This window comes from Bos javanicus, chromosome X (assembly GCF_032452875.1).
Source record: "Bos javanicus breed banteng chromosome X, ARS-OSU_banteng_1.0, whole genome shotgun sequence".
In the NCBI taxonomy this organism is placed as follows: domain Eukaryota; kingdom Metazoa; phylum Chordata; class Mammalia; order Artiodactyla; family Bovidae; genus Bos; species Bos javanicus.
Window position 1 is genome coordinate 61,971,653 of NC_083897.1, and position 24,171 is coordinate 61,995,823.

A 24,171-nucleotide genomic window follows, 5' to 3' on the forward strand; every position below is an offset into this window, starting at 1 on the left:
AGAAGCATCACATTATTCTTGGAAGTTAGATTCAGTCATCAAGTGGGCAGAATTGAATTATGAAATTTTCTCCCATGTTACCTAATATTTTTCTTCTTTTGTTTTAGCATGCTTCCCGGGCTGTTACAGTCAATGGACTTATCAACACTGAACTGTTTTCCTCCTGGCCAGCCAGAAAAATTTTCTGCATTTTTGGATAAAGTTGTTGGATTACAAAAATAAACACTAAACTCTCAACACTTTAAAAACACCCCTCAAATTCAACCCGTGGAATGTGGTTAAATCAAGTTTAATATAGAGTATATGTTTATAGAATAATATAAATTAATAAGTCTCCTACATCTATAGAATGTATAGAAAATTTTATTTGTGAATGTTAGCATTTGGGTCCAAATTCTAATTGCAGTTTCACAAGTTTATTAGACTTTTTCCTAATCTTCGTATTTTAGTAAAAGAAATATATAGTGAACATTCACACAGTTTATCCTTGAATCCCAAATGGGCTTGGAATCATGAAAAAAATAATTAAATATGAAAGCTTTGACAAAAACCTCATATGTAGTTACGTTATGTTCCTTAGAGTAAACAATGAAACAGTAACAGACTTGTAAAAAAACATTTGAGTCAGAATCTTTAGCTTCATACTCCAACCAAATTAAAACAAAACAAAAATGATGGGTTGTGTTCTGTGAAATAAATTATTTATATAAGCTCAGTAATTACCTTAAAAAGATTAACTTTCGAGTCAGTTGATCTACTATACTTCAAGAAACTGTTATCCTGAAGAATAGAGTGGAGTGGATGTATTCATTTTGTTCCTATAAAGTATAAATAGAAAGTGACAATCAAATGTCAAGAAATAATTTCTAGGGACTGCCTCATGTGAATTAAAAGTCTGGGAAGAAAAAGGTTAGAGAAATAAAAAGAGGAAATATAAAAATCGCAAGGAATTTTGTAACGGTATAATCCCACCCTTATTAATAAACACAGTTCACAATGATAAAAGTGACAAAAATAATCTTACCCAATGCCAAAGCTTTACTGGTTTGAGAAGAGTAAATCAAAAAGCATTTGTGCCGATAGGAATTGCTGTTTTTTTTTAAGGACCACCCTCTTACAGTGGTATTGAAACATTTATTGTAGCATCATAGAGGAATTATTTATGTCCTTATAAAATTAGTTTTACAAATGAATAAATGATCTGAGGTGTATAATGGCCTAAATGTATGGTTTTAAAAGTCACATAGCTCAAAATAGATACTTTATGAAATTCTGAACAGGGTAAGTAGTCTCAAGACCTATAAAATAAACTAGATTATCCATAAATATTGACAGTTTTTTGGTAGAAAGTTTAGATATAACTGATCTGTAAAAGAGCATTCACTATAAAGATTTATTTTCAATAATATTATCCCAAGATGTTAAATATTCTAAACATTTTACTTGGGATGCATTAAATAATGCTTTTGTAGATTTATTTTCCTGATTGTGTTTTACTTAGGCTAATAATAAAATAAATTGTTACTAATGGTAGAAGGTGGTGGCTGAGAAGTACTCTGGGTAGCAGGAGGATGCCAACTTGGATTAAAATTTTGCTGAAATTAATCCAAAAAGTGAGTAATCTATATCTACATGGCTGGGAATTTACAGCACCATAATCATAATTGTATTATATATTAGTGTTAACCAAATGCTATAGGAAAGTCCCTATTCAAATCCATAGAGTTTCACTTTTCTGGGCTTTTCTTTTAAATGTTTTTCTCTAGTTTGAGAAAAACTGTGGCTTAAAATTTGTGTTGATCACTCAGTCTTTAATTATTTTATGTCATGAAGGATTAGCCATAGGGAATCAGAAATAAATGAAAGGGTCTACTTAAACATTAGACAACTAAAAAGCCCTAAATCCTCTGCTTCTTTCCCACATGAGTACATAACCCAGATTCCATTATTTCATTTAGCAGAGGCTTCAACCAGTGGTGTCAGTTGTGTGTAGTGAGTGACATCTTGACTACAGCTTTGTAGGAAATTTTGTATCAGTTGTGGGGTTTAAAAACCAGTGAATATCTTAGAATCATTTTGATTTGGCAGGAATCTTCAAGACCGTCTAGTTCATTCCCATCGTTTCTCAGGTGAGGAAGAAGGCCAGAGGTTACAACTTGTCTAAAATAATAGCCTTTGACAGAGCTGCCACTTCTTGACTCCCATTCCTGTGCTCTTTGTAAGTGAAGTTGCTCAGTCTTGTCCGACTCTTTGCGACCCCATGGACTGTAGCCTACCAGACTCCTCTGTCCATGGGATTTTCCAGGCAATAGTACTGGAGTGGCTTGCCATTTCCTTCTCCAGCGGATCTTCCTGACCCAGGGATCGACCCCGGGTCTCCCACATGGTAGACAGACGCTTTACCATCTGAGCCACCAAGGAAGTGCTCTTTGTACCATACCATAATACATGTTGTAAGCTTTTTGTTTTCTTTTTATGTTTGCCTAGTATTTACTTTTGAAGAAGGCAATGACACCCCACTCCAGTACTCTTGCCTGGAAAATCCCATGGATTGAGGAGCCTGGAAGGATGCAGTCCATGGGGTCGCTGAGGGTCGGACATGACTGAGCGACTTCACTTTCACTTTTCACTTTCATGCATTGGAGAAGGAAATGGCAACCCACTCCAGTGTTCTTGCCTGGAGAATCCCAGGGACAGGAGAGCCTGGTGGGCTGTTGTCTATGGGGTTGTACAGAGTCAGACATGACTGAAGTGACTTAGCAGTAGCAGTATTTACTTTAGTTACTTTAATCACATCCAAGGGAGATTTTCTTCATTTCCAGAAGTTTATTTTAGTGGGAATTTCACAATTCACTAAGTTGGGTTTTCCTTTCGTGTGTTGCATCCTTACCTTGGACTTAAAAACCGGTGACTCCTGAGTTTTTGGAATCTAGCAAAATGCCATGGATAGGATTGATACTAGATTGAACAAATAGACTTTAAGACAAAGAATTTTAGATTTTTGGAATTGGTAGAGAATTTTAAAAATACCTAGTGCAAACCACTCATTTTACAGATTAGGAAAGAGGCTAGGATAAATTAATTGCCAAGTGTTTGTCTGATTGAACCTTATGAAGAAATCAATGGTAACCAAAATTCTATTTGAAATATGTATCCACTAAAATAAAATTTGTTTAGTTTCATTACCTGACAGGGCTTCAGATTTTTTTAAATCAATGCCTAAGTGCAGTGCAGTTTATTTAGCAGTTTTATGTTGAGAGATACTGAGAAGTTAAGGCAGTGAAAGAGAAAGTTTAGCATTTCGAGAAATTCACATTGTTGGTAGGTTCAGAGGTGGGCAGGTAATGGTAGAAAGTTGATTGATGTTGGAGTAGGTGAAAGGTCATGTGAAGTTATGGATGCTTGGAAAGTAAAGGATTTATAATAGACTTTATAATTTGGAAGGAAAAAAGGATTTGGTGTTAGGTAAGACAGAACTGATGAACTTGTATGGTTCTGCGAAAAGTAATCATCTCAAAGTACTGTAGTGATTCTAGACACCTAGAACCTAGAATTAGAGCGCTGCTTTCTATGTTTTTAAAGGCAAATCATGTAGACACAGGGCAATATAAAAATGTGTACCACTTTGACAATTTGAGGAAGTTTTCCAAGACTAAGGATGTCAGGAATGACTAACAGTGATGTAATTTTTCTTGGTCCTTTATCTTAATAATGTAAGCACTTAATCTCTGTGATTTGTTAAAAATAGGAAGTTATCAGAGATGACCAAAAATCTTCATATGGTCTGAGAAATGAGACGTATGGGCGGATTATTTAAAATTGTGTTTTGGAAACGATTTGGACTGGGTGGTCCTGATAGCTGTGTGGTAATCAATCTTCTGCTAAACAGTACCATACATTTTTGGGGGAGTGGGGAGTGAAAATAGTAACAGTTAACACCCATTGCCTGCTTAGTATGTATGGTGTACTGTTTAAAACATTTTATACAAACATACTCATTTATAATATAACCTTATGAAATAGTTACTGTTCCATTTTGCAAGTGAGGAGACTGACCTCAGAGCATAATGTGAAAAAGTAGTTTTATGCTACTTAAATATCCAAAAGATGGTCTGGGAATTGTGATTGTAGCTATGTAATCTATTTCAGTTTTTACATTGCTAATTTGAAAGCATACTGATTGCTAAACTCCCAGTTGGTTGCCTGGTTGCAACTTATTTGCCACGCTCTTGTTTTCTCTTAAAATGTTTGTATTTTGGGCTCTATTTTTGGTCTTCTTTATATACTTTTTCTTGGTATTTTCACTCCCAGGGTTTCTCATATTGTCTCCCATATATATCCCCCAACTGTGATTTGAGCTCCTGTATGGTATTTCCAGTTGCCTATAGGTCATGTCAGTCTCATAAATTTCTGAAGTATCCTAAACTTGATGTGCCCCCAAACAAATCTTACTTCTTTTCATGCTTCTGAGATCCTTATTTCTATTAATGGTGTCACCATTGAGTCAGTCCTCCAGGCTTTAACTTTTACATCTCCAATCCTTTATATATGATTGGTCACCAGATACTCTCAGCTTTACTTCCTAAATGTCTCAAGCCCACTTATTTATTTGTTCTCTTACTTTTTTTTTGTTTTTATTTTTAAACATAAATGCATGATAAGTATCTACTTTTTGTATCAGCAGGACTCTAGACTTGGTTCCTGCTCTGGAGTAACTCTTACAGTATGCTTGAGGAGGAACTATATTTATGAGTCTTCTGCCAGAAAAACAGTAGGCTGTCCATAAATGATAAATGCACTTCTGTAATTTAGTAGTCTTTTCTGATTATCTTGATTAGATATTGGGGCTAGGAAACATTGTCATCTTGCACACTTTCACTTCACACTGTCTTTGACTTGACTTCAAAATATCTAGTATGCCTCTCATTCAGAAGAAAGATGTGATGATATGGTGAAGTTTGTAGGATCAAGCGTTTGTAGAAATAGCATCTAAAACATAGCAGTGCTGATCCTATGTAATGTTCTAGTGGTATTTAAGGATCTGTCAAATAACGATACCTGTTGGGGATTTTTGGACAAACATGGTGTTAAAAATCCGAGATTTATAAAAAGCAGTAGCTATAGTGTTTTCCAGTAAGAGAGTACAGAGGATAACCACGAAATCACACTTAATTCCTTGTTAAATGGTTCATTCCTTAAATGAATATTCTAGTACAATCTGGTATAGTTCTTTCAATTCTTATGATTTTTTGGCTGGCTAGATAAAAGATAAGCAAAAAAATCTAGCTTTAGACGGCAAGGTAAAATACGTGTTTCTTGATGTTGATATTGATTCTTAAAAAATATTTTGAGCAGTTTTTAATACCATCATGTCCTATCTGTTTTGGTATTTCATTTCTAGATCCTTACTGTCTTTATGAATTTTTACTATATCCTGGCAGATTGATACTCTGTCATGATTGATTTTTGGGGGCGGGGTGTCTGTGTTCTGCAGCCTACTAGATCTTAGTTCCCTGAGCAGGGATCAAACCCATGCCCCTGGCAGTGGAAGCACAGAGTCTTAACCACTAGACCTTCAGAGAATTCCCATGTCATGGGATTTTGATGGCTACAGTCCTGCTTTCAAAGACATTCGTTCTTAAGCTTTTGGGAGATCATGAAACGCTTCAAAATACTTAAAACTCTGTTTCTCTCTGTACTAACATTTTGCCATGAGTTACAAGGAATTTACAGGTACCTTGAGGCTGTGCTAGGTTAAGAATCCCTAGATGGAGGCCAACTTCAGTAATTTGATTCCTTGGTCATTGTTCATTAATATTTAATGATAACAGACTCCTTTATAATTAAACCCTCTGATTAAATACATTTAAATTTAGTGACTTCCAGTTTTTATAATATAAAACAAATTATAAATTTTTCTCATTTGAAACATGCCACACAGCATTTTGAAACTAACCTGAATACTTTAACTCAGTATCTCTAACCCAAAAACTTTTGTAGTAGTTTCTAATTGATAAAAAGAGCTAAATGAAAATTATATACATTTATAGTAGCTATTTTAGGATATATTACATTAGGCTATCTGGTAAAGCAACATAGTGTTATAATTTACTCATTTACTGTCAAGTGTGCTTCTAAGGTATTTGCTGAACCTTAGTTCAGTCACTGTTGGAATGTCTGAGAGAGGCCATATATTGCATTGTTTTCTGTTCATTTCCTCTTTTTTCCAGAATATACTGATTGTTTCTCTACTACTGTATGAAGAGAGTAGATAATACACCTACTCCCCAAATTTAGGAGTGAAAAACATTCCTATGTTTCATCCTAAGTAGTTTTCTGAATTTCAGTTTTTCCATTTGTAAATTAGTAAAACTAGCTTCCCTCATAGGTGACTTCTAAGACATGTGTGGCATGTTTGAATTAAAAAAAAATGTTGAAATAATACATTCCTCTTGGTTACAGTTTTTGTTTTAAGAAGTAGGATTAGGCTTAGAGATACTTTGCTAGAATTCAGTCCTAAGTAATAAAGCAAAATCTTCCTTGAATTTCATATTTAAATTCATATTCAGTCTCAAGCTGGGGTTGTGGTTAGAGAATTAAAGTTTACTTAGAGGAGTAAGGGAATGAGTCTCTTCAGTGCATCAAAACAAAAGAATGTTCTGGTCTTTATTCTCCCTTCCTTTAATTCCCTGTCTGTCTGTAGACTGATTGGACACTGCAAGTAGCTTAAAAAACAACAAAAAACAACCTTCAGTATTTCTGTGTCAATATATTTTTAAACATACTATTTTTCTTTTTTTTTCTAATCTGTATTAGAATGCTTTGGGTGGAACTAGGGAAGAGAGGAAATGAAAGCAAGTGGCTCCTGATAATGTTTCTTCTGTTTTGCATATCTGAACAAGAATAACTGTTCTGGGAAGTCAGTTATTTTTCTTTATAGACTCCTTCCTAAAACTTTGAGGAGTTGGTATAGGGTCTTATGGCCGGATTTTGTTTTAGAACCATTGTATTTCTTTTCTTCACTAATCTTGCCTTGCTACTTCTGTCTTAAATGTTCATCATGAAAAGAAGTGACAGGTTCTAGTTTCAGAGTGCTGTTAAAAATGTTTTTTAAAAAGTTTACCATTAAATTTTTCAGTAATGAAAGACCGTAACAGGTTTCTATAGAATTGCAGAGCAGTTTCCCCCATTGGCCCCATGTTATTTCATACTGAAAAATGACTGAAGTAAATGATTTATCAATTAAAAAAAATGCTAATTGCCTTTACAGCAGGCAATGATGTTGTTATATACATATATCTATTATTAATTTTTTCAGTTTTGTTGACTTATAATTGACATGTAACATTAAATTGTATAACTTAATGATTTGGTATGTATATGTAGTGAAAAGTAAGGGCTTCCCTGGTGGCTCAGCTGGTAAAGACTCTGCCTGCAGTGTAGGAGACCTGAGTTCGATCCCTGGGTTGGGAAGATCCCCTGGAGAAGGGAATGGTTACCCACTACAGTATTCTGGCCTGGAGAATTCCATGGACTGTGTAAGTCCATGGGGTCAAAAAGAGTCGGACATGACTGAGCGACTTTCACTTTCATAGCAAAAATGATTACCACAATAAGTTTAGTTAACATCCATCACCACACATAGTTACAAATTTTGTTATGTTTAAAAATCCAAGTCTGTTTATTTCATTTGACAAGATAAGATTTATTATTTATTTTTATGTGGGCCATTCAGCCCCACAATTTGCCAGGATAATATGTTAATCCCCCTACAAGCTATGGTCAATGTTGATCAGAAATTTGTTCATCTAAAGGGAGGGCATATCTGTTACCCACTTTTGACTCACAGAGAATCACACTTCCTTAGACCTGAAAGAACTTAGACATCATATAGCCTGTCAACTTTGTTTTACAGTTAAGTGGCAAACCCACTCCAGTATTCTTGCCTGGAGAATCCCATGGATGGTGGAGCCTGGTGGACTACAGTCCATGGGGTCGCAAAGAGTTGGACACGACTGAGCGACTTCACTTTCATTTAAGGAAATCAATGCAGACAGATTGAAATGGCATAACAAATTTCATAATCTTTTCATGATACTCTATTGTCTCTTAGAAATTAATTACTCAAAAGCATTTTTATACATTTACAACTATACCATATATGTCAGTGTATGCTTTAAAAAAAAAATCCAGACATATTTAATTTACTTATAGAAACATGAAGGAGTGTTATCTTAGAATTAAAACTATTAGTATTTATATTCTTCATAGTACAGAGAATTTCCCTATTTCATCAGTGAAAGAAGAAATAGACTATTCCAGTTAAAACAACGAATCCCTTTTTCAAGTTGAATTATGGTATGAAAAGTAGTTGTAAAAGCACATCAATTTTATGACAGGTCAAATGATTTGTTAATTATTTTTATTTTCTTCAATTTATTTTAATCTGTACCCATAGTACAGTGCTTAAAAGGTCTTTTAGGCAATTGTTTTTCTTCCTATTTTCAATGTCAAAGGGAGGAGATGCATTAAAGTTTGGGAAAGCACCTCTGAGAAGCTGTATTTGAATTACGGCTTGATTTCCAGTAGAATTTAGGTGAAATTGTTCTGTTTCTTACCTATTTTTTTTTTTTTTTTTTTGGACCAAAGAATAATTTCTTAGTGAACCTTTTTATTTGGCAGATAGCAGTTAACAGGGGGCTTCCTTGGTGGCTCAGTGGTAAAGAATCTGCCTGCCAATGCAGGAGACACAGATTTGATCTCTGGGTCAGGAAGATTCCCTGGAGGGGGACGTGGCAAACCACTCCAGTATTCTTGCCTGGGAAATCCCATGGACGGAGGAACCTGGTGGTCCATGGGGTTGCAAAAGAGTTGGAGATGACTTCGCAACCAAACAACAACAGCAACAAATACTTATTAAGCAGTTATGTAAGCATTTGACATGTAGTATCTAATGTAATTATTCCAACATCCTTAGATTTAGATCACAGAAAAATTCCTGGAGTAACATTGCTCAGACTTTGAAAATTTGAAAGCATTTAGCTATAGTGCACTAAAAACCATTAGTAACTTGAATGCTAAAGTTGCCTGTTTAACTTTGAAACTGAAAGTGAAAGTCGCTCAGTTGTGTCCAACTCTTTGTGACCCCATGGACAATACAGTTTATGGGATTCTCCAGGCCAGAGTACTGGAGTGGGTAACCTTTACCTTCTCCAGGGGATCTTCCCGACCTAGGGATCGAACCCAGGTCTCCTGTATTGCAGGTGGATTAACTTTGACTTGGCCTTTTTTCCACTTAAGGGAAAGACCAGGTCAAAGTTAAGCAGGTAACTTTGGCATTCCTTGGAGCCTTTAGAACTGGACATGGAACAACAGACTGGTTCCAAATAGGAAAAGGGGTACGTCAAGATTGTATATTGTCACCCTGCTTATTTAACTTATATGCAGAGTACATGATGAGAAACACTGGGCTGGAAGAAGCACAAGCTGGAATCAAGATTGCTAGGAGAAATATCAATAACTTCAGATATGCAGATGACACCACCCTTATGGCAGAAAGTGAAGAGGAACTAAAAAGCCTCTTGATGAAAGTGAAAGAGGAGCGTGAAAAAGTTTGCTTAAAGCTCAACATTCAGAAAACAAAGATCATGGCATCTGGTCCCATCACTTCATGGGAAATAGATGGGGAAACAGCGGAAAGAGTGTCAGACTTTATTTTTTGGGGCTCCAAAATCACTGCAGATGGTGATTGCAGCCATGAAATTAAAAGACGCTTACACTTTGGAAGAAAAGTTATGACCAACCTAGATAGCATATTGAAAAGCAGAGACATTACTTTGCCAACAAAGGTCCGTCTAGTCAAGGCTATGGTTTTTCCTGTGGTCATGTATGGATGTGAGAGTTGGACTGTGAAGAAAGCTGAGCACCAAAGAATTGATGCTTTTGAACTGTGGTGTTGGAGAAGACTCTTGAGAGTCCCTTGGACTGCAAGGAGATCCAACCAGTCCATTCTAAAGGAGATCAGCCCTGGGTGTCATTTGGAAGGAATGATGCTAAAGCTGAAATTCCAGTACTTTGATGACCTCATGCAAAGAGTTGACTCATTGGAAAAGAGTCTGATGCTGGGGGGATTGGGGACAGGAGGAGAAGGGGACGACAGAGGATGAGATGGCTGGATGGCATCACCGACTTGATGGACGTGAGTTTGCGTAAACTCCGGGAGATGGTGATGGACAGCAAGGCCTGGCGTGCTGCAATTCATGGGGTTGCAAAGAGTTGGACATGACTGAGTGACTGAACTGAACTGAACTGGAGCCTTTAATTTTGCTAATGGGCATATGAACTTTAAAGACAGGATTATAGTATAGGGCCTTGAAATTCTCTTCTTAGCAACACTTATTAATAACTGGTGGAATACCTTGTTCTAGAGCACTGGTTTCCAAAGTGTGGTCCTGCTGCTGCTGCTGCTAAGTTGCTTCAGTCGTGTCCGACTCTGCAACCCCATAGACGGCAGCCCACCAAGCTACTCTGTCCATGGGATTCTCCAGGCAAGAACACTGGAGTGGGTTGCCATTTCTTCCTCCAATGCATGAAAGTGAAAAGTCAAAGTGAAATCGTTTAGTCGTGTCCAACTCCTAGCGACCCCATGGACTGCAGCCTACCAGGTTCCTCCGTCTATGGGATTTTCCAGGCAAGAGTACTGGAGTGGGGTGCCATTGCCTTCTCTGGTCCTGGGCTAGTAGCATCAATACCACCTCAGAACTGCTTGTTTAGTTGCTAAGTTATGCCCAATTTTTCGCAACTCCGTGGACTGTAGCTCACTAGGCTCCTCTGGGAAACTAGGCAAGAACACTCGAGTGGGTTGCCATTTCCTACTCCAGGGTATCTTCTGGACCCAGGGACTGAACTGCATTTCCTGCATTGGCAGGAAGATTATCACTGAGCCACCAGGGAAGCCATTAGAAATGCAGATTCTTGGGACCCACCCCAGCCCTGGCTGAATCAGAATTTCTGGGCATGGGGCAATCTTTTTCCAAGCCCTTCCCTCGAGAACCACTGTTCTAGAGGTTTGCAGTATTGGAGTAGTTTGCTGTGGAAGAATAGTTAGCCAATTGGGATTTCAAGTGTAATAGATGTTTCAAAGGACAGTATTTATTACTATGAGATTGCTTTCTATTATAAACGGGAGGAATTTTAGTATTGTCCTACAGGTCTTTTTTTAAAAGTCCTATTTTACTAATTTGGGGAACGTAACTTGTAGTTACTCATTTCTGAGTCTTAGTTCATATCTTCTTTAGAATGCAATCCCTCTATAGTAATTGCAAAAATCAGGAGACAATATATAGTTCCAGTCCTAGTACTATTGCCAATTGGATGTGAAAACATGAACAAGTCTTATAATTATTTGAAACTTATTTCTTCATCTGTAAAGAATGAAGAACTTCTCTTCTTTAAAACAAGAGGTCCCTTTTAGCTGTAACATTATGCTTATCATTTTTCCAGTTTATTATGTTCTGTTTCTTGCTCACTTTATTGAATTAACTTATTTCCTAAGATAATACATGTAAATATGTAAAATATTAACTGGTTCTACAAGGCTTATAACAAGAGACAGCAGTTCTGTGTCCCATTCCTCCTCATCTCTGATCCTGCTTCCTGTAGGTAAACATTTTATATGTTTTGTAAATGATACTTTCTAACTTGTTTCTTATCTTTAAATATCATCTATAGATTTAAGCTACTAGATCTGATAGAGTGCCTGATCAACTATGGACGGAGGTTTGTGACATTGTACAAGAGACAGGGATCAAGACCATCATCCCCTTGGAAAAGAAATGCAAAAAAGCAAAATGGCTGTCTGAGGAGGCCTTAAAAATAGCTGTGAAAAGAAGAGAAGCAAAAACCAAAGGAGAAAAGGAAAGATGTAAGCATCTGAAAGCAGAGTTCCAAAGAATAACAAGAAGAGATAAGAAAGCCTTCCTCAGCGACCAATGCAAAGAAATAGAGGAAAACAACAGAATGGGGAAGACTAGAGATCTCTTCAAGAAAATTAGAGATACCAAGGGAACATTTCATGCAAAGATGGACTCAATAAAGGACAGAAATGGTATGGACCTAACAGAAGCAGAAGATATTAAGAAGAGGTGGCAAGAATACACAGAAGAACTGTAAAAAAGATCTTCATGACCAAGATAATCATGATGGTGTGATCACTCACCTAGAGCCAGACATCCTGGAATGTGAAGTCAAGTGGGCCTTAGAAAGCATCACTACGAACAAAGCTAGTGGAGGTGATGGAATTCCAGTTGAGCTATTTCAAATCCTGAAAGATGATGCTGTGAAAGTGCTGCACTCACTATGCCAGCAAATTTGGAAAACTCAGCAGTGGCCACAGGACTGGAAAAGGTCAGCTTTCATTCCAATCCCAAAAAAAGGCAATGCCAAAGAATGCTCAAACTACTGCACAGTTGTACTCATCTCACACGCTAGTAAAGTAATGCTCAAAATTCTCCAAGCCAGGCTTCAGCAATATGTGAACCATGAACTTCCAGATGTTCAAGCTGGTTTTAGAAAAGGCAGAGGAACCAGAGGTCAAATTGCCAACATCCGCTGGATCATGGAAAAAGGAAGAGAGTTCCAGAAAAACATCTATTTCTGCTTTATTGACTATGCCAAAGCCTTTGACTGTGTGGATCACAATAAATGGTGGAAAATTCTGAAAGAGATGGAACTACCAGACCACCTGACCTGCCTCTTGAGAAACCTGTATGCAGGTCAGGAAGCAACAATTAGAACTGGACATGGAACAATAGACTGGTTCCAAATAGGAAAAGGAGTACATCAAGCTGTATATTGTCACCCTGCTTATTTAACTTATATGCAGAGTACATCATGAGAAATGCTGGGCTGGAAGAAGCACAAGCTGGAATCAAGATTGCCGGGAGAATTAACAATAACCTCGGGTATGCAGATGACACCACCTTATGGCAGAAAGTGAAGAGGAACTAAAAGCCTCTTGATGAAAGTGAAAGTGGAGAGTGAAAAAATTGGCTTAAAACTCAACATTTAGAAAACGAAAATCATGGCATCTGTTCCCATCACTTCATGGGAAATAGATGGGAAATAGTGGAAACAGTGTCAGACTTTATTTTTTGGGGGGCTCCAAAATCACTGTAGATGGTGACTGCAGCCATGAAATTAAAAGATGCTTGCTCCTTGGAAGAAAAGTTATGACAAACCTAGATAGCATATTGAAAAGCAGAGACATTACTTTGCCAACAAAGGTCCGTCTAGTCAAGGCTATGGTTTTTCCAGTGGTCATGTATGGATGTGAGAGTTGGACTGTGAAGAAAGCTGAGCGCCAAAGAATTGATGCTTTTGAACTGTGGTGTTGGAGAAGACTCTTGCGAGTCCCTTGGACTGCAAGGAGATCCAACCAGTCCATTCTGAAGGAGATCAGCCCTGGGATTTCTTTGGAGGGAATGATGCTGAGGCTGAAACTCCAGTACTTTGGCCACCTCATGCGAAGAGTTGACTCATTGGAAAAGACTCTGATGCTGGGAGGGATTGGGGGCAGGAGGAGAAGGGGACGACAGAGGATGAGATGGCTGGATGGCATCATTGACTCGATGGACGTGAGTCTGAGTGAACTCCGGGAGTTGGTGATGGACGGGGAGGCATGGCGTGCCTTCACGGGGTCGCAAAGAGTCAGACATGACTGAGCGACTCAACTGAACAAAACTTACAGACTTTCTACTGTGGAAGAGAGGCCTTATCTCCTTCCTCACTTTCTTCCATATTAGGAAGTCTGTTTAGTTGCTAAGTCCTGTCCAACTCTTGCAACCCCGTGGACCACTAGGCTCATCTGTCCATGGGATTTTCCAGACAAGAATACTGGAGTGGGTTGCCATCTTCTTCTTCAAGGGATCTTCTGACCCATGGATTGAACCTGCATTTCCTGCATTGGCAGGTGGATTCTTTACCGCTGAACTACCTGGGAAGCCTCAGGAAGTCTATAGGTGATATTTAAATTTAAAAAACAAAAACAAATTTAGTTTATCAAATATGGTGAGATCTGTTTTCAGCATTGACATTATGATTTCTTTAGTAAATATTCACATATGAGCAATGTTGTGTTGATTGATTACATTTCTATAAAACTACTTCATTTTTATTTTTTTTTTTCATTTGCTCAGTTTTCTATAGAACTATTCTCAAGCTCTCCATCCCAGGAGGTCATCTTTCCTAGTATGTTTAAACATGCTAGGTTATCTGTAACTTATTTATTTTTTAATATGTCTGTGCTGTAGTTTTATTTTACCTCAACTGGTGGTTCTCTATCTAGTCCTGCTTAAAAGTCTGTCCTCCTGGAATTTCCCCTGCAACCTTACCTTAAAATTTCTTTTGCTTCTCTTTTGGAATCTTCTGTTTCCAGGGTTCCATGCGCCCCACCCATTTTTTGTGGGGTTATTAATTTTGGTTTCAGATGTCCTCCACTAGCTTTCTGATAAAGGTTGACACATTTTTTTAATCAAGTTTGAAAATGCCTTCTTCTAGTCTCCCCATCTGATTGACAGCTTGGTATAAAATTCAAGGTTGGAAATAATTTCCCCTCAAATATTGAACTTCATTGTTTTCTAGCTTATAATTCTTCTGTTGAGAATTTATTGTTATTCATATGTGTGATCTTTTGTATAAGATCTGTTTTTCCTCTCAGAAAGCTTTAGAATCTTTATTCCCTGACTTTAGAAATATTGTTACATGCATTGCAGATCATCTTTTTTGCTTTCATTGTTCTGACTACTTCATGGACTCTTTCAGTCTAAATATAGACAGTCATATCCTGCAGTGGTCGAATTTTCCTTACATCATCATCATCATTTCTTCCCCTGCACTTTCTTCATCTCATTTTGGGACTCCTGTTGGTTGGATATTGGCTTTCCTAAATTGATCCTCAAATTTCCTTGTTTTTATCTCTACAACCTTGTCTGTTTTGTGAGCTCCTCAAGTATAAATTCTGTTCCTTCTACTGCTTTTGTTTTATTCATTTTTACATTTAAATATAGCAGAATTAGCATTTTCATGTATAGTTCTATACATTTTTAAAAATGTATAATGTAAGATACAGAACTCTTCCACTCCATCTTTAAATCCCCTCCTGTCATCCCTTTACAGTCAACCCTTTGCTGCAATCCTAACAACTGGCAGCAACTGATCTATTTTCCCTTTCTATAGTTTTGTCTTTTCCAGTATATCATATAAATGCAGTCATACAGTATGTAACCCTTTGAAGCTCTCTTCATTGGCTTAGCACAGTGCATTTGGAATTCACCCATATTCTTGTATGTATCCATAATTATTCTTTATTGTTGAGGAATATTCTGTTTTATGGATATACCACAGTTTTTCCATTCACCATTTGAAGGATGTTTGGATTGTTTCCAGCTTGGGAGGAATCATGATTATTAATAAAGCTGCTATAAATATTCATGTGCAGGTTTTTGTGTGAACTTAAGTTTTCATTTCTCTTGGATATTTACCCAGAAGTGGGGTTGTTAGGTCATAGGACAACTCTATTTTATAAGAATCTGCTAAACTATTTTTCCAGAGTGGATGTACTATTTTATATTCCTACCAGCAACATATGAGAGTTCCAGTTGTTCTTCATCTTTGTCAATACTTGGTATTGTCATTTAAAAAAATATTTTGGTCATTCTTTGATGTATGTAGTAGTATCTCATTAAAGGTAAACACATGGCCAATAAGTACATGAAGAGATGATCAACATTATTAGCCATCAGGGGAATGCAAAAAAAAGCAAAACACAAAGAAGATACCATTTCATACCTACATGGGATGGCTATAATCCAAGAGATGGACAATAATGTGATTTGGGAACTCTCATATGCTACAGATGAGAATGACGGTAGTGCAGCTGAAGCAATTCCATTCCTTGGTATTACCCAAGAGAATAGAAGTGTCCAGACAAAAACTTGCACATGAATGTTTATAACAGCATCAGTCATTTGATTGTCAAAAAGTGGAAACTACCCACATAGCTGTCAACTGATGAATGGATAACTAAAATCTACCTTAACTATACAAAGGATTGAAATACTGATACATAGGTGCTCCTTGAAAACATCGTACTAAGTGAAAGAAGTCAGTTCCACAGGATAGTATATTATATACCATTTGTTCGAGGTGTCCAGTATAGGCAAATACATAGAGACAGTAAATCAATGGTTCCCTGGAGTTGGTGGGGATAGGAGGATTGGAGGCTGATGGTTGTGAGATGTGGGGTTTCATTTTGGGGCTAATAAAAATGTTCTAAAATTGATTGTGGTAATGGATGTATAACTGTAAATATACCAAAAAATCATTGAAATGTACTTTGTGAGTGAATGGTATAGTATGTGAACTATATTATAAAGTTATTTTAAAATCACCAGAGTTTTAAATATACAATTCAGTAATTTTTAGTGAATACGCAGAGTTGTGCAGACATCAACACAAAACAGTTTTATAACATTTTTATCCATCAAAAAGATCCTTTGTGCCTGTTTGCATTTAATACTTATTCCCATCCTAACTGTAGGCAACCACTAACCTGCTTTCTTTCTCTTTAGACTTGTATTTTTGGTATATTTCATATGGATGGAATCATATCTTTTGGAATCATGCCCCTTTTGCATCTGGCTTCTTTTACTTAGGATCCAGTTTCTCCACAACCATGCTGCCACTTGTTATTGTCTGTATTATTTATCATAGCCACCCTAGTAGGTGTGTAGTGATGTCTTATTGTGGTTTTAATTCGCATTTTCCTAATGACTAATGATGTTAAACATTATCTTATGTGCTATAATTAGCCATTCCTGTATCTTTGGTGATATATGTAGTCAAATCTTTGCCCATTTTTAAATTGTTTAGTTGTTTTCTTATTGTTGACTTTTGAGTTCTTTTATATATTTTTGGTACAAAGCTTTTTTGTCAGATGATATACAGATATATTCTTCCAGCCTGTGGCTTGTGTTTTCACTTTCCTAACAGTGTCATTTGCAGAGCAAAAGTTCTTAATTTTGGTAAAGTCCAATTAATCAGTTTTTCTTTTATTATATTATACCTAAGTTCTCTTACTAACTCAAGGTCTTGACGATTTTCTCCTTGCTTCTAAAAGTTTTGAAGTTTTATTCTATATTTCTATCTTTGATCCATTTTGAGTTAATTATATCATAGAAGATCGGAGAAGGCAATGGCACCCCACTCCAGTACTTTTGCCTGGAAAATCCTATGGACGGAGGAGCCTGGTGGGCTACAGTCCATGGGGTTGCTAAGAGTCGGACATGACTGAGCGACTTCACTTTCACTTTCACTTTCATGCATTGGAGAAGGAAATGGTAACCCACTCCAGTGTTCTTGCCTGGAGAATCCCAGGGACGGCGGAGCCTGATGGGCTGCCATCATGGGGTCGCACAGAGTTGGACATGACTGAAGCGACTTAGCAGCATATCATAGAAGATATGAGGTATAGGTTGAGGATCATTTTTTTTTCTTTTGCATATGGCTGTCAAGTGTTTCTCCAGCACTTTTTGATAAAAACATTAATTTTTTCTGTATTGAGCTGCTCTTGCAACTTCGTCAAAAATCATATTTGTATGGGTCTCTTTCTGTGTGTTTTCTCTGTGTGTTTACATTTACTTTCCTCTATCTTTGTCTTCCTGCCTCTAATATTTCTTCTGTTCTTGCTCTTTCTCCTCTTTTCTGATTCTCTCTCCTATTTTCCCTTTTTCTGTCCCCTTTCTCAAAATGAAATGTATGGGTTAATATTTTTAGTTTAAAGGACAGTAAATATGAAGAATGTCTATTTTCTCTACAAGTAAGAAATTCCAAAAATGAAATAACTTTTTCACTGTAACTCAGTTTTTCTCAGTGAATTTGGGGTCTTAAAGAAAGATGGTGATCCCTCTTCCAAAACCATGTTTCAGGACTTTGCACCAGTGTTTTGACTTCTTTAAAAAAGAAGTTAGTCAAGGTAATTTCAAATTAGCATGCTAAAGAAGGTAAAGGTTTTATTTTTTTCTTCCATGCTTTTATTTCTCTCCTAAACTGTAAAATTGATTGTTGATGCTTTTCCTATAAGGGGCAGTGGTCATTACTACTGGAGCCACAGATAACAGAAAAACAGTTTTGAAAGCAGCTTAATTTTACAGCTTCTCCAAAACCAGCTTTAGATCTATTATTTTTTAAAAAACACTTAGAAAAAGTAAGGATGAAATTAGATTTTGGCATTTAATTAATACTTGACAGTGGAATCAGGTAATGTGAGTGACCAGTCGTTTTTGAGGCTTACAAAGAACAGTCATATTTACTTTGGTTTTCTCAGAATTCAGAGCAGTTTTTTTCCAGAAAAGTGCCCTAAACATTGAATCACGCCTCTAGTGCTGTGCCACAGCATTTTAAATGTAGTCCATTAGAAAGTTTGTGGGTAAGATATTTTTCATTACACTTCATTTTACATTTTAATTGTTTGCATTTTCAGAGAAACACCCTTTTTTGCAATTTCTCTTTCTGTTAATGTTAATACAAAAGTTTGGAGACATTAGTCAAGAACTGTGTCAGTGTTTCCTAGCATAACTAATGGATTTAATTTCTGTCATCCTGAAAGTGACAGTCGCTCGGTCGTGTCCGGCTCTTTACGACTCCATGGACTATACAGTCCATGGAATTCTCCAGGACAGAATACTGTAGTTGGTAGCCTTTCCCTTTTCCAGGGGATCTTCCCAACCCAGGTCTCCTGCATTGCAGGTGGATTCTTTACCAGCTGAGCCTCCAGGGAAGCCCATTCTATGATCCTAGCAGAGGGTTATTATCTAGGAGAATTAAATAAGATTACTTAAATCTCATACCTGAAATAACTGCTTTGGCACTTTACTTGAGATGTGACCTCTACCACTTTAGATTAAGGGAGTCCGCCACCCCACCCCCAATTTCTTTGTTTTTTAAGATAGTACAAAAGCTTACTACTTAGTTAATTGTGTTCAGATTTTTTTTTCCCCTCTCATCTCCATGAAACTATGAAGGGAGCAGGAAACTTGGGCAGAGACTGAAAATTCGGCAGAGGTCTTAAAGCAGTGTCATGTGGGCTGAGGTGCATCATACACACCTGAGCCTTATTGCAGTTCCTTTGCAACCTCGTGCAGCAGTTGCCTTGAATTAAGCTGCAAGCTCAGGTTCTTTTTGGTCAGAAAGCTCAGCTGCTTGTGAATACTTCTCTCAACCTTGGGCTGGTTGGGTTAATCCCACCGTTCCCCAACTGGGTAGCTCTGCAAGTTCCTTCTCCCTCTCATGTCTCCTTCTCAAATCAAGTTCTTTGTTTGTAGGAGCATCGGCTCTTCCTCTTCTTTTCACAGGGTCCTGACTTAGCCTGGGCAAGCCAGCCCGTTGCTTCTGCTCCTGAGAAGTGCCAAGATTCTGCAGCGCTGACTCCAACTGCCTTCTCATGCCTAGACTTTGGGCTGCTTTCCGGATACCTGCATAAGCAAGCCCTTGTCACTGCTACCTATTCCTCCCTGCGCTCTGCTTTTTCCTTCTTGCCACACGTGTGTTCCCTTCTCCCCCTGCCCACCTCTATCCCTTGTACACAATGCATAAAGGATGGAAAAAGTACTGCGGCCAGAAGCCTCTGAATGAGGCATCAATGGATGAATATTTAGGCAGCTTAGGGCTGTTTCGAAAGCTGACTGCCAAGGATGCCTCTTGCCTCTTTCGTGCTATTTCAGAGCAGGTAAAAGGAAAACAAATATACCTTTCCCATGCTAAGTTTTTGGAGTTTGAGACTTGGCACAGTACTGTAGCTGAAAGAACTGTAACCCACCAAAACAAAATTCCCTTCTCTTTTTCGTATTTAAAACATTACGTTCTCTCTGGTACTTAACTAGCTTGGTGTGTGCCTTTGCCGATTAGTTCAAATATATTGCTGTGCCTTTGTTGTCTTTTCTAAATGACACTTTGGAATGTAAGAGATAACATAATGGGGTTAAAAAATCTTTGAAATGTATCTTGATCCTTTATAAGCAACTCTGTGTTCCTCTAAACTTTATACCTAAGGAAAAATTTATAGATGGTGCCCATAAGTAGTAGAAGGGGGGAGCATGACAGAATCACCTCCTCAGTATCATTAAAGATGACAAAAACAGATTTTAGTAAGATCAGGACTTAATTTCTGAATTTCCTACATATGTTCTGAATGGAGGGGGAGGCTTGAGTATCTAGTTCATAGTCTTAAGTTAGGAGCTTCTATTTCAAATGACTGCTGACAGTGAGCTGGTCTTTCTCTTCTTCTTAGTTGTTTTGCAGCCAGGTCCATCACTTGGAAATCAGGAAGGCTTGTGTCTCATATATGAGAGAAAATCAACAAACTTTTGAATCTGTAAGTAGAATATATAACCAAGGAAGAGTTGTTTGTAGAATATGCAGCAGATAGGAAATGGATTTTGAGCACCTATGTATGAATATTGTGTCCTGCAGTCTCCTCTCAGTAGCAAATATTTAATTTTTCAGTTAGCTTCTTTTCCCCTGGGTAGCATACTTCTGGATCTCCTCCCAGAACTAGATTGGTTTGTACTCTAAAAATTATGAAAGCTAATCTTTATCCTTCCTACCATTTATCCCCCTCATACCCCAACAGTTACATTTTGACCATGTTATCCATTTCACGGTTTTCTTAAACAAGTAATCATAGTTCACAAAAGGTTTGGCTATGTTAATATTTTTAAACATGCATTTTAAAATTTGTACAAATGAGAACTTCTTTCTTAATTTTGTGCTCAATGATCATCAGTCAACTTGATGAATCATGTAAACTTAACTATAAGGAAACAAATTAGTCCCAAACATGTCTTTTCATGTGACAAACTGGTAATTGGAGCTCTTCCGCTAATTGATTGACTTTAAAACAACTTCTAGAACACAGCTTTGTATATGTTGAAGTGTAAGTTGGGGTATAAGTTGAAGTCTTGTTAACATGTTAACAAAATGAGGTTTTATCAAGGTCTGATTTGAAGTGTGCTTTTTCCTGTGGCTGTTACTTTTGCTGTTCTTTTTTTTTTTTTTTTTAATACACTTCTAGCTGTTCCAGTGCTATTTGTTCTCCTGACTATACTGTGGATATTGGCCTGCTGTTCGAGGTTTACTCTTAATTTTCTCAATAGGTTTCAGTGAGTTGTAAAACTATATGAAGCCTTCTTGATTTTGAAGCATTTTACCTTGAAGTTAATTAGTCTTCACCACACCTGGGGAAAGGGTTATTTGTGAAATGACTTCAAATGCAAGACCATGGTGTAAAGCACTGCATCTCAAATATTTTTGTGCATACCAATCACCTGGGGATCTTGTTAAAAAACAAATTCTGATTCAGTAGATCTGATCTGGGGCCCAAGATTTCTGCAGTTAACAAATTCCTGAGTGATGCTTCTGTTGTTCATGGACCACGTTTTGAGTAACAAAGATGTGGGTAAAATTTTAAAACCATTTGGATGAATCTCAGATTAATTAGGCAGAGTGAAAGAAGCCAGACCTTCCAAAAAGTACATGTTGTATGATTTTCTTTATATAAAACTGTAGAAAATACAAACTACAAACCAGTCTATAGAAAAACAGCAGATAGATCATTGGTTGCTTTGGGATCAGTGAAGTTATAGAGGCACACAAGGCAGCTCATGGAGGTGATGGACATACTATCACAATTGTCATGATGGTTTCATGGGTGCATACGTATGTTGGAACTTAATTGTGTCATTTAAATATGTATGGTTTATTGTATGTCAGTTATACCTCAAAACTGTTTAAAAAGGTGGTTGAGAAAAATTGAAGTGATTTTTTTAAGTCTAGTGATACACATGAATGTAACTAGATGTATGTTATCTCATATTCCCTGAGATTAATTTTTATTGAGGTATATTTTATGTCTGATAAAATTCACCATTTTATGTTTTAGCGTTTTGGCAATAATATACAGTCATACAGCTGCCACTGCAGTCAAGATATAAAAATATTTCCATCATCTAAAAGTTCCCTTTTGCTCTTTTTGAAACTAATTCCCTTTAAAGTTCCTCAGTTCAACTTTGTAAATGAATGTCTGCTGTCAAATTTTAAATACTTATTATGCTTGCTTGATTTATGCAAATTGTTGCTTAAGTTGGCATTTCAAAAGAAACTCAAAGGCATACCATTTGATGAAATGCACTGATATGTGAATAAGCCAGGACATTTTCTAAGATACTTTTAATAATAGTCCAGCTTTTCTCCATTCAACTTTTGTGTATGTGCAAATCTTCTTGAGGTGCTATGCAAAGTAGTCATTTAATATCCTAATTGTTCAGCTGAACAAAAACTCACTGGAGGATTATGTTGCAGAATATACTCAGATTTCAGTAATGCTATGTATTTGGTTAAGTCAAGTTTGTTTTATTTTTGAAGTATGTGGAGGGATCTTTTGAGAAATACCTGGAACGGTTGGGAGATCCCAAGGTAAGATCAAATATGGGGTTTAATCTTTTCAGAGTATTTGGAATAGTAGCCTAAATATCATTCAGCTGTGTCACTTGAGCTAGAGCCAATCTATTTTCTTAAGTAGCCAGCTGTGTTGAGTCAGATACTTCTTGCAAAACTTTAGAGGCTGGCGATTGACCTGTTGTTTTGTGTTGAATATTGAAAATTGTGTGCTAACAATTTTATCATCCATAGACTAGCGAAATTATACACTGCTCGGAAACAGGACTGACCTAAACCTTTTCACTTTAATGTGGGAGGGGGGTGGTAATGAATATTACTAGGAGGTCATTGTTTTTATTAAATAATTTCTCTGATTTGTAGTTATCTTTCTTTTATGTGTGACTAAGATTCATAAACATATTTAATTAAAAATAATTTTATGTGATTAAATTGCATAGTTCTAGACTTAACACATTTACTAAATACCTTGTTAGCTTCTATTCTTACACTAATTGCATTTTTATTGTGCCTTTTAAATCTCCCATATTACTGTCCTTATAGCAAACTAAGATCTTTAAGTCGACTTTTTTTTTTTTCAGAATAAGTTTATGTTAATAAATAACTATCACAGTATCCCAAGCTCAAAGAAAGTTATAGTGTGTTGTACAACTTTTTCATCTAAAACAGTGTTAAGCACCTAAAAAAAAATTGTTGAACTTGCAAAAACTTCTACCTCCTAGGTACAGAATGTTTTTAAAAACTTTATGTACTCTTTATGTTTAGGAAAGTGCTGGCCAGCTGGAAATAAGAGCTCTTTCTCTAATTTATAAGTAAGTTGAATCTGTTTGTTGAGAGAGAGAGAGAGAGAGTGTGTGTGTGTGTATTAAGATTTCTAATAGAGTCCCTCAATGATTGAGAATATTTGAGGTTTGATATATTGATATGTACAATGAAGCAGTGTAAGCAAAGTCAATGACATAATTTGTGTCCATTTGAATGGGATAATAAAGGGTTTTAAGAATTGCCAGTATTATTCCTTTAGAAAATCAGAATACTCTAGAATTTTTGTATATTTAACTTTGTGCCTCTTGTGCATGCATGCTCTATGGGGCAATATCACTTCCAACAGGGTAGAAATTGTTTCCTGAGGACAAAAAGATACTAGATATTACATTGGTTTATGATCCTTCAAAGGATTACGGTTCATAAACATATGATTACAGCGTGTGTGTGTGTGTGTATATATATACACACACACTAACTAGATATATATTTGTTGTAATAAATTTTTATAAGGAAATTAAGAAAAGTATTTCTTTGTTCTTTAGAGAAGCAGTAATGGTGTAAAAATTTGAAGGACACTGCTCTATTGCTTTGCGGAGAAGACAGTGGCACTCCACTCCAGTACTCTTGCCTGGAAAATCCCATGGATGGAGGGGCCTGGTAGGCTGCAGTCCATGGGGTCGCTAGGAGTTGGATACGACTGAGCGACTTAACTTTCACTTTTCACTTTCATGCATTGGAGAAGGAAATGGCAACCCACTCCAGTGTTCTTGCCTGGAGAATCCCAGGGACAGGGAGCCTGGTGGACTGCCATCTATGGGGTTGCACAGAGTCGGATACGACTGAAGCGACTTAGCAGCAGCAGCAGCTCTATTGCTTTGAAAGTTCTGTTTAGGT

At 36.9% G+C, this 24,171-nt stretch overlaps 1 protein-coding gene across 9 annotated transcripts in view; it reads left to right on the forward strand.

Moving 5' to 3' along the window:
* The first annotated feature begins 225 nt into the window (after positions 1–225).
* Positions 226–24,171, forward strand: part of LOC133243052 (putative bifunctional UDP-N-acetylglucosamine transferase and deubiquitinase ALG13) — a 73,717-nt gene continuing 49,771 nt past the window's right edge. For 8 of the 9 annotated variants that reach the window (XR_009734954.1, XR_009734953.1, XR_009734955.1 and 5 more), the window contains exons 1-4: positions 226–13,634; positions 20,345–20,428; positions 22,477–22,527; positions 23,275–23,321. Coding sequence is in view for 6 of the 9 variants with exons in the window: in XM_061409490.1 (XP_061265474.1) it covers positions 13,116–13,634; positions 20,345–20,428; positions 22,477–22,527; positions 23,275–23,321 (701 nt within the window). In the remaining 3 variants the exon portion in view is untranslated. Of the gene's footprint in view, positions 19,784–20,344; positions 20,429–22,476; positions 22,528–23,274; positions 23,322–24,171 lie in introns of all 9 variants that reach the window. The other variant, XM_061409493.1, reaches the window with a different exon arrangement.